Consider the following 14,335-nt stretch of genomic DNA (forward strand, 5'->3'; position numbering starts at 1 on the left):
CACGAGAAAGAAATTAAAGGGAAATAAAAAGTAGTGAGTAGTTTTGTGTATTGTTTGGGGGGACCATAAAATGTCATCCTTGTCCTTCCCTACCCCCTTAGTAACATTATCGTTCTTATCTAAGAGATGTCAATTAATATAAATCTCTAAGTCGAAAATTATATAATACAAATAAAATATAAAGAAATTATTTTGTACATTTATATAAATTGTTGAATCGCCATGAGATTCAAAATTTATTAGTATCATACTTTTGATTATTTATCCTTTAACTAGAATCTATGTTACTTAGACTTTTTAAAAATAGTATATTTTTAAAAATTTAATATAACTATAACGTTATTTTTGAAAAATTCGAACAACTTAAATGTAAATCAGTGGAGTGGGGCTGTCATGGGCCCAAAGGTGTGATGTATACTTTGCACTTTTGTTGTCACATTTCCACCCCAAATACTGATATAGTATGAGCATTCCCAAGGCAAAACCAACTAACCAATTCAATGCAATGAATATATCACAGCCCCTTTTTTCTAATTGGACAACAAAAAAGGCATAGCAGTAAGCAGATATGCCTCTTAAAATTGTGTGTTCATTCAAATAATTGAACAGGATCAATGTATCCGTGACTTCGGACTAGTAGTCAATAAAGTGGATTGAGTCTTGTGAATTTTCAGATTTTTAATATTTATTTGGTTATGGAGTTTGATGTTGTGTTTTGACATGTATTTACTTAAAAGAAAATCAAAGTCATATGGATGAAAGTGAAATTTCTCGATAATTTTTGAAAATATTTAAAGATCTGAAATCATAGTCAAATAGATATTTAAAAATTAATTATCAGATCAAAAAATTTGATCAAACGTTAGCTAAATCTCAGAGAATATAAAAACACATTAACGATTTCTTTATATTTGTCAAAGTCTTGATGGAGTTATGCATACAATTACCTAATATATTTGTTAAGAGATAACACATTTTCAGTAAAAATTAATCGATGTGTGAAAATGAATCGGAATACCATGATTATCAAATAAAATATTCTAAAAGAATAGAATAAGAATCAGATAAGATTACCCTAAGAGAAGAAAGAGACACAAAAGGTCATATAGGCAGTTAAAGGTTTGAGTCATATAGGTTTTAATATTTAGATATGTTTGACTTCCACCAATAACAAACTCAGCCATCACCATTATTGGTTGGTCTATAAATGGAAAGAAGGGATCTAACAGCTCATATATTAGATCAAGTGGACAAAAAGAAGCATTGACTTTATGCGAACTCACACTAACTTTTATGCTATTGCGATTCAGTGACGGAGGTAAAATTTTCACTAATAAAACTTAAAATCTAAAAAAAAGTAAGCATGTGAAGAAGCAAAGAAGATTTCACATCTACTGATAATTTTGACCTTTTACATACGGTATAATTTTCCGACAAAAAAGAATCAGATGAACTCCTTATGAAATTACCTGATATAATCAACTAAATTACATTGATAGGGTAAAAATTCTTTACGCGAGTATATATCATAACTTAAAAGAGAAAAGTGAATGCATAATCTTATTCAACTAATGTACACTTTTCCAACTAATTATGTTTTGTTTGAACTTTGACTCATTGTAAGTCTAAAGAATCTACCAAAAGAACAGCCAAAGATCTGTTTTTTTTTCTTCTTTGTAGTTATTCCTCATAACTTTTTCTTAATGTTTCTAGCCTCTACACTTTTGAAAATGAACTCCTTTCAAGTATACTCTTCTCCATTGTACTCTTTGGTTTCAATCTGGTTTCTGCATTGCTGAGCATTTGCAGTTAGCGCGACAATCAGTGAGTACCTATAACCATAACATAAATATGTGAGAAGTTTCAAAGACAAATGAGTAAAGCAGGGATTATCGATTTATGCTTCAAAATTATACCTTGTATTGTTTTTGGAGGCCTTTAATGTACTCGACAGCCAAGTCTAGCATGTCCGCGGTGTTTGTTTGCTGTCAACATGAATTATACACTTAGTAAGACTTCACTAAAAGAAAAAGGGGGGAAAAAGAGTGCGGAAATTGAAAAAAATCTACCTTGTCCATGTTGGGTACAAGCTCTTGTAGCTTTCTCATTCGTTCACTGATACGTGTTCTTCTCACCTGAAATACCACCATATAAGTTTATCTCGCGAATTTTACTAAATTACTTCTTGATTCATCATTGAATTTTAAACTTACGCTGCCTTTTCGGGAAATTTCAGAGATTGTCACGACAACAATGAACACAAGAATTAGAAGACTGACTACACATATAGGTACATATGTATAAATATGTTGTGTATGTCATACCCTTTCTGCAATGCTCCTAGGATGAGTAGCACAGCCACGTTTGGCGCGGATCTTGCAGGGAATAGTGTCTTGAAAATGCAATAACTTCTCCATAGCTGCTATATCAGCTGGTGTCTTTGGTAAACTTAGGTGGTGTGACAAAATTGGGGGCCGGTTTCCAAGTTCTTCAATCTGGTTATACACAAAGATTTTCGATTCAAAATCAAGATAATCTATCAAAAATTGACGCCAAAGTATACCGTACATTCATTCTCATCGTACCTGAGCATTAGCAAATAGCTTATTCCCCTCACTATCCAACTCCCTTTTGTGGCCTGTGAGTGTCTGCTGAAACTGTGAATGATCACTCCAAGAATTAAAAGGAAATCCCATATTGTAGAGTTGAGGTTCTGAGTTGCCATTTCCATGCTTCTCATCATCATCGAGATCAGTTGCTATGCTGCTCTCATCATCGACTTCTGAGATTCGAGACAACATTCCTAATGAAGAAGGTGTCACTGATGAGAAGCCAAAATGATCTTTCAACCTGCTTGAAGATGGATTTGAATCTCCATTGGCACCAGTTGCCATTCTATAACCTCCAGCACCGCCTTTCAACGTAGCATAGCCTGGAAATTGCCATTCAATCAACACAATCAGGAATAGAAAACGAAGGTGGTGAGAAGCGGAAAAAACAATAAGAAAATGACTATTGTTTGTTAACATTTCTATCTTAATACTCCATGGTTCTGGCAAACGGATCACAATTACAAATACCTCGAAACTTGCTAAAGTTGAACGCTTATCTAATCTTGAAAAGTTTGAGTTTCTAATGAAACTAATAAAAGAACCTCATTTCGTACCAGTTTAAACTAATGTGTTTAACAAACATTGAGTTCAAGAACCGGGATGACAATCCGAAACAAGCATAAGCGTCTCCAAACCATTCCACCAAAATAAAAACAAACAAGACAACCATTATCCACTCCAATTTGAAACAGATATATGAAACAGAATCTAAATCAGGGAAAAACTAGAAACATCAACATGAATATAGTCTTCTGACATATATGCATCAGCTCAATCATTTAACTACTAGAAACTCTAATTCAACACCATTTCTGTGTAAAAAATGAACCAAAATACATATAAAAGTACTTGAACTAATAATAAATACACCCCTTTACCTACTTTTACAACAACAACAACATAACCGGTGTATTCCCACAGAGTAGGGTCTAGCAAGATAGATTGTACGCAAAAATCTTACCTCTAGAGGTTGTTTCCAATAGACACTCAGCTCAAGACAGACACAAACTAAAACAGACGTACGAGAGACAATAATGTAGTAAACAAAACAACAGGTAGTAGCAGAACAGTACTACAACCTAATAATACTACCATCAAACTACAAGCCATCAAGACAATGCAATCCTACCTACTATTGAAAAAATAAAAAACAACACAAAACTATAGTACTTTCCTAAATAAGAACAACAAGAATATCAAACAGTACCATTTAGAGAATTGAGTTGAGAGAATAAACCAGCTGGAGAACTGTTTTGCCTCATAAGATTTGATGCCAATTTGTTTTGCCCCTGATGATGATTATTACTATTTCCCAATACTGACCCCATCACCCTGTACCCACCACCCCCTTCCATTGACCCCACCATATGAACAGTAGAATTTTGCCTTGGATATTGAGGTGGCAACTGTGAATTACTACTCAAATTTGCAAAAACTTTACTATCAAGAGAATTCTGAGAAACCAATTGGTTATTTAAACCATCAAGATTGAATTTTGATGACAACCCTTTATTCTCACTACCCATATTTCCATTATTCCCAACTCCATCAATGAAATTTTCAAGAAATGAACTTGGGGCTGAACGAAACCTTAATAACCCAGAATTGTTCTGGTTTTTCTCAAACTCTGATGAATCCATTAAAACCCAACAAAAAAAAAAAAAGACCCCTTTATTTAATTTGGGGTTTTTCTTTTTGTTGTATAAAAACAAGAATCAGAAGAAAATTAAGAGTTGGGGATCTCCATACATTCTTTCAATAAACTTTTCTTGTAAAAAAGTTACAATCTTTTTGTGTATATAAACAGCTTGTTTGTTAAGCAGTATGGAGGTACTACAAATCTTCAAGAACAAGCAATAAAGAATAGTTCTTTAAGAATTTTTTGATCTTTGCATTGAAGAAACTTTTAGTTTTAGATCTTTTTAGCTTCTTTTGGACTGTTTTTTTCATCAAACAAGAGTAGCAAATTATAGAAAAAAAGGTGATTGGAGAATTTTGGGACTTTTTTTTCCTTGGGAGGCAAATAAGTGGGGATGTTGAGATTAGAATGACCAAGATGAGTAGTGGCAAGTATTTTTAATCAAAGATTTTGAGTTTAAATTAGAATTTTTTTTTATTTTGATATGTGGATTAATTCATAAATCTCACGTGAGATATAAATTATATTAAACAAGTTCAGTAATTCACAAATTTTACGTGAGATATAAATTGTATTAAACAAGTTCAGTCATTAGTGAAATAAATTCAATAGAAAAACACTGTTTATCATATAAACTTGTTTATGTGAAATAACTCACAAATCTCGCATGAAATATAAATTATATTAAATAAGTTCAGTCATTAGTGTGATAAATTCGATTGAAAAACATTGTTTGAGAATTAAAAATTTGACTATCCTTATGAGATATCACATGATGCACCACTTCAGTTATCTTTTACACGTAACCTCCTCAAAATTTGAGCTAGCGGATTTTTCTTTTTTTAATATGAAATTACTTTTATTAAAAAATGTTTAATGTGATTACTGAACATCGAGTTAAAAATAGGAGGGAAAATAAAATAAAAAGGAATAAAAGGGACAGAATGACCTCAAAATTTGAACCAACTGATTCCCATTACTCAATTTTATAGTTTTTTAAATTAATTTAGTGAATTAAAAACCATTTGAAGGTTTTGGTTGCATGTATATGTATTACTTGACGTTTCATGACATCAACATAAAAGCAAAAATTATTTCGATTTTATAAAACTTTATATTGTGACAAAAAATTTGCTGCAGCTTTATTTAACTTTTTTTTTTGGATTAAAACTCTGAAAATAGTAAATTATTTTGGAATATATATGCCAAAAAGATTCAGTGCCGATTCTATGCATTGCAAAATAACGCCTTTGCCTTAGGTCTCGAATTTCGGAGGGCCCTAAATATTTAGTAAGAATAAATCATGAGTTAAAAGTTTTATATAAAAATTGATTATTTATAATAAAAAGTATAATTTTTTTAAATATATATGATTTTATTCACTTTAACATTTTTTTACTTTGTTAAAAATAAGAATTAATAGTGAAAAGTGTTAAACTAGTGAGTTACAAATTTTGTTTTATTTCTTTTTAAATTTTAGTTTCAAGCATTACTAAAAATCATATTAAAATGGGATATATCAAGTTATCAACTTCTTGCGTCAAATTTTATGGTTTTAACTCTTATATTTATTTAATATTTGTCAACTAATTACTTATAAAATTATGTTAACAATTCACATAATAATTGTCTCACTCAAAGGATGTTTTTCATTAATGAGTTGATAAAATCTTACCTAAAATTAATAATTGAAAAAACACTAATAATCTTTATCTAAATAGTGTAAGAAAAATAAATATTGAATAAATAAGTATATAAAGTTTGTTTACATTTTAGGCCCCGATTTAAAATTTCGCTTTAGGCCTCCAATCATGTTAAACCGTCCTTGAAAAGATTTACATAACTTTTACAAAGATAAGAATCATAAATTTCACATTTAAATAATTTACGAATTTAAATGTAAAATCAATTATTAATGCCGGTATTACGATAGATCATTTTTATCACATTATTTTAAGATGTTTTTTTTTTAATTTTATATGAATACAAAATATTCTATGCATTGACATTACGAATTTGAATGTAAAATCACCTATTAACATTTGTAAAATCACCTACAAACAAACGTCTCTATCATAATAGATCACCTATATTACACCATATTAAAATATCTTTTTTTTTAATTTTACGTGAATACAAAATATTTTAGACATCGATATTAGGTATTAGGCCACCACTTACCACTATAGGAAGTCATGTGTGCTGAATTTTGGCAGAAAAAACAATTTATATTGTTTTTTTATCCCTATTTAGTATGCAGAAGTCACTTTGTTTTTAGTGCTGTACAGACAATGACATGTGATTAGTAAAGATTAATACTAATATATTAGATCAAATCAATCATTAATTAATCATAAATCAAGATAATTAGTTCAAAGATTCTCATGAGTTCCATTAAAAAACACTTATTGTAGTACATCAAATTTTGTCAATTACTTTTAGTATTTCCTTTCATGTATGGTCTATAAATCTCCACGTTAATTGATGATTAAATAGTAAGCAAAAATAAAAATAAACATCTTTATATATGAATCTAAAATGAATAAAGTAATAAATATGATCATTAATAGGAGGAAAAGTCAAATTAATCCTCGTTCAAATATAGATAATTAAATAAACTAGCTAAAAGTTATTTTGAGAATCTATTTTTTAACTATACGTAGATGTGATGTTTACTATGGAGCACAGCCTGCACAGGTTATACCGATAGATTTTTTAAGTTGCTGAACTTGTAAAGAAGAGTTGTATATATTTTCTTGGGTGAATCTTATATCGAATGAAATAGGAAAATGAAGAGGTTTTAACAGGCATAGCACAAGAGTTTACATGATACACTTGTTTTCGAAGTCGATAATGATATAGTTTAAAGGTCAAATTTGTAAGGTCAGTTAGCTCGAAGCGAACAGTGCGTGTTATGAATTTGAGTCGTGATAAATATGAAATTAAAGCCTAACACTCTTTTAGTTCAATGATGGGACAAATCTCAGCGAGAACGTTAAATCACTAAACAAGGTACTCTCTCCATTTTAAAAAGAATGATATAGTTTGACTTGACACATAATTTAAGAACGACTTTTCAAGTAGTGTTCGATCAATCGCCTATATTAACCTTCAAATCAATAATTTGAATAGCCCATTTTCACTTGGCCCAAATATAGAATGAACAATCATGTATCTACATAACCTTCTAAAAGGCCCAATGGGCCACTTCAAAAAGTTTGTTAAACTTTCTTCTTCTTAATATTCACCAAATAGCCACTTTTCAGTCCCGTAATTTTAAAAAGGGAAAATTGTATGTAATAGCAAACTAATAACCTAAAATAAATGGAATAGCTAGAGTTTGATTTAATTGTGCTCCATAGCAAACGTTAGCTAAAATTTGCCAGCGTCTCTCTCCCAGAAATCTCGCTCGCCACTCTCCATTCTCGCTCGCCTCTCTCGCTTTATACACAGAAGTGTATAACTCTGTTTCTGTTTTGTATAAAGCGAGAGAAAATTGTATATACACATGCAAAAATATATATCTTCGTGTTATACACTTAATTATACAATTTACAAACATTTTACTTCAAATATTGCAGAGAAAAAGGTCAATGGATTATACAGTTGCAGTGAAATACAATTTTCTCTAGCTTTATACAACAGAAGTGTATATATTGTGTTTCTGTTTTTGTATAAAGCGAGAGAAAAACATATATCTTCTTGCTATACACTTAATATTGCAGCGAAATAGGCAGTGAATTATACAATTGTGCATTATACAATTGCAGTGAAATAGGATAGCGAATTATACAATTGCAGCGAAATAGGCCAGCGAATTATACACTTGTATATGTATAGCGAATTATACAGTTTTATGTTTGCTATGGAGCGCAATTATGCAAAGTTTGCTATAGCATACAAATATGAATTTTTTGTTTGCTATATGTGAAAGTTGCCCTTTTAAAAATACTAATTGTTTTAGAGTTTTAATTTCTACTAGTGAATTACAGGATACTGTGGAGAAGTTTCAGTTATGAATATTGAAACTTGAAGACAATTATTTTCGACAAGATTCAAAAGTGCATCGATCTTCATTGTGGTATGATATCGTATTCACCTGAATTTAATATTTTTTAATATAAAATACAAAGTTATGGCACGAGATGAAACCAACTTTTAATAATGTCATGCATCAACTCGTCTTGGACGGACTAAAATGGGCTTAAATAAAGCGATATAAACGTTATAATTTTATATAATCGATCTCAACATGCATAATCCTTCCTTTTCTTTCATTGTGGGGAAGGCAAGTGAAAATGGGATCCATGTATATAATATTTTTATTATATTCATAGGATATTATGGATACATAAATCATTTTTAAAATGTTACAACATTGGTTTGACTACACTTCTCTTTTTCTTCTACACCAAACCTGCTAGGAAAATTAATTAATTAGCCATATTAATCCCATGATTATTACTTGTGTTAAAGCTAAAATTACCATTAAATCAGTCAAACTAAGAATTATTGTTCTTAAACATGAAAAATAGCACTTTGTTTACACAATATATTGTTTTAAGGGAAACTTACATAAATATACTATGATTAAAAAATATTTACTATTTATAGCAATAATATTTTTATCTCACTTGATCACTTTTAATTCATTTATAATACAAGTTTAATACATATTACAAAGAACAATTTATCATTCACATAATACAAAGTTTAATGATGAATAATACATTTACCACACATTTTAATACACTTATAATACAATGTGACAATTTTTTACCAAACAAACATGATATATTTCAAAAAACAATTATAATTCATATATATTGCATACATAATTCACTTTTAATACATATTACAGATTTAACAAAGCATTGCTATAAATGGTAATAAATAAAAAATATCGCTAAAATCAGTAATTATTTTTTAAAATGTATTAATTTATGTAATTTTTCCTTGTTTTTTAATTTCTTTTTCAAAATTTAACTCTGCCTGTATAAACTTGCTCACATTGTCAGTTTCAGTCCCAAATAAAAAAGGAGGTTGCAATAGGCTAGTAGCCAACATAAACTTGTCAATTTATGATGAATCCTCTTAGTACAGATATTGATATAAAATCATGAGCATATAGGAAGAAGTGAGATTCATATAGCCGATCTCAACTTGTTTAAGACAGAGCTTAGTTTTAAAATTTACAATTTTAAGATTCTTTGCATTTTATTCAAGTAAGAACACATAGAATGCACACCTATAGACTCTTAATGTATTTTTGTTGATAAAAGAATAGCCATCATGATGAAAAAGAAGATAATCTGCAAAAGAAATTTAGTGTATAAGAAAAAATTGAATCCAGAAAAAATAAAGTATATGTAAACAACAACAACATATATAGTATATCTCGAGGGTAGTGCATACGGAGTCTTACCCCTACCTTGTGAAGATAGAGAGACAGTTTCCGACAAACACTTTGCAGATGTAAGTATAGGTAAACAACAATATACTCAGTGTATCTCGAGGGTGGTTTGTGCAGAGTCTTACCTCTACTTTATGAAGATATAGAGATTGTTTTTGATAGACGTTCCGCATACGTAAAGTATATGTAAATCATGAACTAAGAGCAAAAAAACTCACCAAAACTGGAATATTGTAATTAGGCTGATGGCTGAATGTGTAAGATTTCCTAGTGGTAAATAAAGTCATCAACTGATAATGTCAAGAACTTCAATAAACGAACAACAACAACATATCAAGTGTAATTCCACAAGTGCTAACAAACCTTTGATTTAAGGTTCCGGAGTCTCTGCAAGTTCTTAAGATTGCTTCAAGCCTCTTCAAAGTAATCGTTGCATTTGGATCATCGCGATCAACCTCAAAGAATCGATTGTTAAGTTGTTTAATCGAGCACGATGAAATCAAAGAATCAAAATTTGAACATAAAGAAGAGTTAACCATAGTTGAATTTCACCTAATATTTGAACATCAAAGGGCTTCATATATCAAATGCAAACAACTAGGCTACAGTCTTAAACAAATTGGGGTTGACTATATGAATCCTCACTACTTCATTTAACCTCAACTCACGAGGGACTACTAGATGAAGAACTCTAACAAGGCAGATGTGAACGAAAAAGAGGAAATCGAGCAATTCTAAACTTTAGCCAATAACCTTTAGAATGAGTTAAAGTCACAACTTCAAACAGTGGTAGGTTAGTCAAAATATAAAGAAGTAAACAAACGAGATGTCTCCACTATGTACTGCAGAGTTAAAAGTTGTTAAGAGAATAGTACATGTTATACCTTAGATTCCATTATACAACAGAAGTCATAAAAAGCTCCGTAGACATCAGCCATTGTCCTCGTCTGATCAATAATCTTAGCACAGAGGCCTAAAAAGAAGAAACCAAAGAACAAGACTTAGCAAGAAATTGTTTTCATCCACAAAAAAATCATCAAACACGAAATAACAGACATTCATATTGACAAGTCGTGTGTCTTTACCTCGTCTCATTTCAACAACGCCTTTGAAAATCTCAACGTTGTCGTAGTACATCGACAAATTCCCCATATTTATAATCTGGTAGTACAAGAAAATCACAAGGAAACGATGCTCCACTAGTTCTCTTATTGAAACCAATACGCGGTAGAAAAACAACGTTTTGAACTGTTGAAAGGAAATTTATACCTGTGGAATTGCACAGAAATGAAAGATAGCAGGATCGCGTAAACTAGACATGCTAGTCAGACAATCTTCTACATACAATAAAGCATTAGTAACCATTTCATTCAGACATTGTACTGCCATGACCGAGTTTTCCTCATATTTAAAGTCCTGAGGCACATAAAGAAGATGAAAATTACAGAACAACGAATCAACATATGAACTTCAAAGAAGAAATAGCAACATGTTATGATGAAAACAAACCTCGAGTTTGTTAACATATTTACTCCAAATTTGACGAGGCCAAAACATACGACATTTAGGTACTTCATTTATGTCCTCTAGATAATCTCTGATGATGCTTATTTTCTGAAATGTATAGACAAATATGCTTGTAATCAGTAGCTAGCATACAGAGCTTTTCTTTTAGGCTCCGCGATAAACATGTTAGAGGTCAATACCTGAAGAAATAAACCCATGGAAATCGAGATGGATTCTGGTGCTAAATCTTCTCTTCCAGAAACATAAAAAAACTTTGACAATCCTAATCCACATAGTCCAGATGCATAGAAACTATATTCATTATAATCATCGATTGTTTCTACCTGCACGATACCAAATGAGTCATTTATAAGTGAAATTTACGAGTACTAATTTGCTAGTGAAAATGAATTCACGATTATTCAGAGTCAGCAAGATCAGAATGAGTTTGATCTTATTATGTCAAACATAGTTCAAGAACATAGCAATGAGTTCAAATGAATTCGTCTATTCTTAGACATATGGTTTCCATAATGTTGGGTAACGTCAACATCCTGCCTATGGCAAAGCCCACGAGAGTGTTGGAGTGGCCCAGGTCAGAGTCATGATCGAACATGTTATAACCTAGCTATTAGCTTTTGGCATATGATGGTAAGGGTTTGATCTCAACACACAATTTTGTCAATATTCCGCGAATTACCTCCTTGCATAGAAATTTCGCCATTCCTTCACCCATCCTCTTTGTTATATCCTTAATCACCTCTTGATAACTGCAAAAAATACTCAAAAATGTGTGAAAAATTAAGTATGATTCTGTTTTTTCGCAATCAATTTTCGATATGTAAACAATATGTTAATACAAAAAGATCAACATTTTTTTCTAAGAACTCACTTTGTATCAAGCTCTAGAAAAGCAGTGGAAACATGATGGAATTGGTCCATGAGAACTTTGAAGGCCTTTGTACCACCTAATAATTAAAAAAAGGCGAACGGTTTTAAGTTATATACACTATCAGATTATTTTTACCTGTTACCAATCGCGAAGTGAAGAACAAAACTTACATGAAAAATGCCATTGAGGATCATAGAAGTTGCAATAAAAATTTCTCAAAATAGGTACTCTAACTTCAATAGCTAAGCTGGTATCATCCTCTGTTCATAATTAATTAAGTAATTAGAAGGGAAAATCAAAATAATTAGTGAGCAATGTTCTAGTAATTAATGAAATTAAACTTATGGGATTTAATTTGAACATACATACCAACAGTGTCAAGTGCTCTAAGAACCAAATAGTAAACACAAACCTACAGAATTGGACATGAATTTTAACAACAAAACGAAAATAGAAGAAAATAGTTTAATATTTATTTATATAGTAAATATTTTTTACGCTATCAACATATACTTACCACGTTACGAAGGTCACTAGGAAGTTGTTGAATAACAAGAGCAAAGCTACGAGACACCTTTCGGAGAGTAGCGTAGCAAAAGGCCCAGTGTGGCTGCAATAGCCACACTGATGTCTTATTCTCTACGCGTTTAGCCGATAACATGAGTTTTATCAATGGATATAATTCATCTGGATGCATCAAAATCTCCTGCATAAACCCCATTTTTATAAATTTGTTTAATTAAGGAGTGTCAATTTTTAGTATATATACACTAAAAAGGATGAGAAAAATATAAACTTCATGCGAGGATATATATTATATATATTATCATGAAGAAGTAAAATAATTTAATTGAGTATTTTAGATTGTTAATTTTATCTTTTATTACTTAAATTTAGTGTTTTAGAATCAAAATGCATCACACAAAGGGAACCACAGGAAATAATACGAAATTTTGTGGTGTTAGGTTGGGTTGTTTCAACTCATTATTTTCGTGCTTTGGTTGTTGAATTTATATTATATAATATATTATCGTTGAAATTTTGAGATTTAAATTTTTAAATTTTGATGGTAGATTTTGATACAGAAGTTTTAACTTTTTAAAAAATAAAAATTTATATATTTGAGAATCACATAAAAAATACTATAAATTACAATAATAATATTTAAAAAGCATATAGAGAAATTTCGATAAAAATAACTTGATTGTCTCTTGAAATCCCAACTACGGAAAGAATAATACTTCTTTTTCTTTCTAAACGTACTTGATCTAAGAAAATGTGGCATTGTAATATTGAGTTGGTCTGAATCATATATTTTAAAAATATATATATGTATTTATAAAATTAACTAAAATTATATACATAATAGGTTTAAGCCATACATTTTGAAAGATACATTTAATGGAGTTGTGACAATTAATCCAGAACAGCGATTGATCAGCTTCAAGTGGACTAAAATGATAGTAGTCAAGATTAAATAAATAAATAAAATCTAAACTTTAATTAAGTCATTTAATTGCAGAGTTATTCAAATTAGTTGACCTTTATTTTTCTCTTGGAATACTTACTTTAGCCTATGTTTGTGGTGACATGTAAGTTTTTTATGGTCACAAAACTGATCGAGTAGTGGTATATTATAATGTAAAAATAAAAAATTATGTTTCGCGAAAATTATTTATTCTCAAAGGTAAAAATAAAAAACTAATACAAAATAAAGAACCAAGACAAAATAAAGTAGAACGTAGAAACAAAACCAATTAATCTTTTGATTTGTCCTGATACTGTATAAGTATTTTCTTCCATGCACTTGATTTGTCATTTATAAAATAATTGTTTGGTACATGGGATAAAAATAATAATTTAGCGATGAATTGATAATTCAGAATATTTTTTACACTAAGTGATGAGATTAATTATCACTTATCACATATAAAAGATGGAACACCTAATCTCATCATTGTACCTAACATCAGCATTAAAAATTTGTCGAAACCAATCAAATATCCCTTCACCTATAACAATTTAGAACACTCAAAACACCTGGAACAACTCGTTTCGGAGTAAGAGGCAGAAGAACTTGTTCTCACTTGGCCCAAACAACAGCAACATGCACAATACAGTGGAGCAGAATGTACACAGACGTTACTATAACTTTGTGGGATTAGAGAGGCTATTTCCGAAAGACTCTCGCACTCGGCCATAAAGAACAATGTTTTCACTCGGCCTTTGGGCTATCCATTTTCATATGTACCAAATAGAAAAGTTTAGGGAAA

The 14,335-nt window shown here is 30.4% G+C and overlaps 2 protein-coding genes across 4 annotated transcripts; both read right to left on the bottom strand.

Moving 5' to 3' along the window:
* Window positions 1-1,449: 1,449 nt before the first annotated feature.
* Window positions 1,450-4,675, bottom strand: LOC107032192 (transcription factor bHLH130-like). Of its 2 annotated transcripts, XM_015233778.2 has the most exons (6): window positions 3,820-4,674; window positions 2,586-2,932; window positions 2,325-2,495; window positions 2,070-2,135; window positions 1,917-1,985; window positions 1,450-1,832 (listed from the first exon to the last, which is right to left on the bottom strand). In XM_015233778.2, the coding sequence occupies exons 1-6, from the start codon at window positions 4,250-4,252 to the stop codon at window positions 1,776-1,778; spliced, it is 1,143 nt and encodes a 380-aa protein (XP_015089264.1). In that variant the 5' UTR covers window positions 4,253-4,674; the 3' UTR covers window positions 1,450-1,775. The 2 variants fall into 2 exon arrangements, 1 of the variants encoding a protein (XP_015089264.1); XR_003574630.1 differs by lacking the exons at window positions 1,450-1,832; window positions 1,917-1,985 and having other exon boundaries at window positions 2,214-2,495; window positions 3,820-4,675.
* Window positions 4,676-8,626: 3,951 nt separating this feature from the next.
* LOC107001734 (squalene synthase-like) lies at window positions 8,627-12,870 on the bottom strand. 2 transcript variants are annotated; one of them, XM_027912296.1, is made up of 14 exons: window positions 12,580-12,870; window positions 12,432-12,474; window positions 12,233-12,322; window positions 12,063-12,138; window positions 11,871-11,940; window positions 11,371-11,514; window positions 11,174-11,278; window positions 10,934-11,080; window positions 10,750-10,825; window positions 10,549-10,637; window positions 10,028-10,119; window positions 9,883-9,931; window positions 9,500-9,563; window positions 8,627-8,668 (listed from the first exon to the last, which is right to left on the bottom strand). In XM_027912296.1, exons 1-13 carry the CDS (start codon window positions 12,781-12,783, stop codon window positions 9,510-9,512), a joined length of 1,239 nt encoding a protein of 412 aa, XP_027768097.1. In that variant the 5' UTR covers window positions 12,784-12,870; the 3' UTR covers window positions 8,627-8,668; window positions 9,500-9,509. The 2 variants fall into 2 exon arrangements, with proteins under 2 accessions (XP_027768097.1, XP_015055194.1); XM_015199708.2 differs by lacking the exon at window positions 8,627-8,668 and having other exon boundaries at window positions 9,309-9,563.
* Window positions 12,871-14,335: the final 1,465 nt, after the last annotated feature.

The sequence above is a fragment of the Solanum pennellii genome, chromosome 10 (assembly GCF_001406875.1).
Source record: "Solanum pennellii chromosome 10, SPENNV200".
Classification (NCBI taxonomy): Eukaryota; Viridiplantae; Streptophyta; class Magnoliopsida; order Solanales; family Solanaceae; genus Solanum; species Solanum pennellii.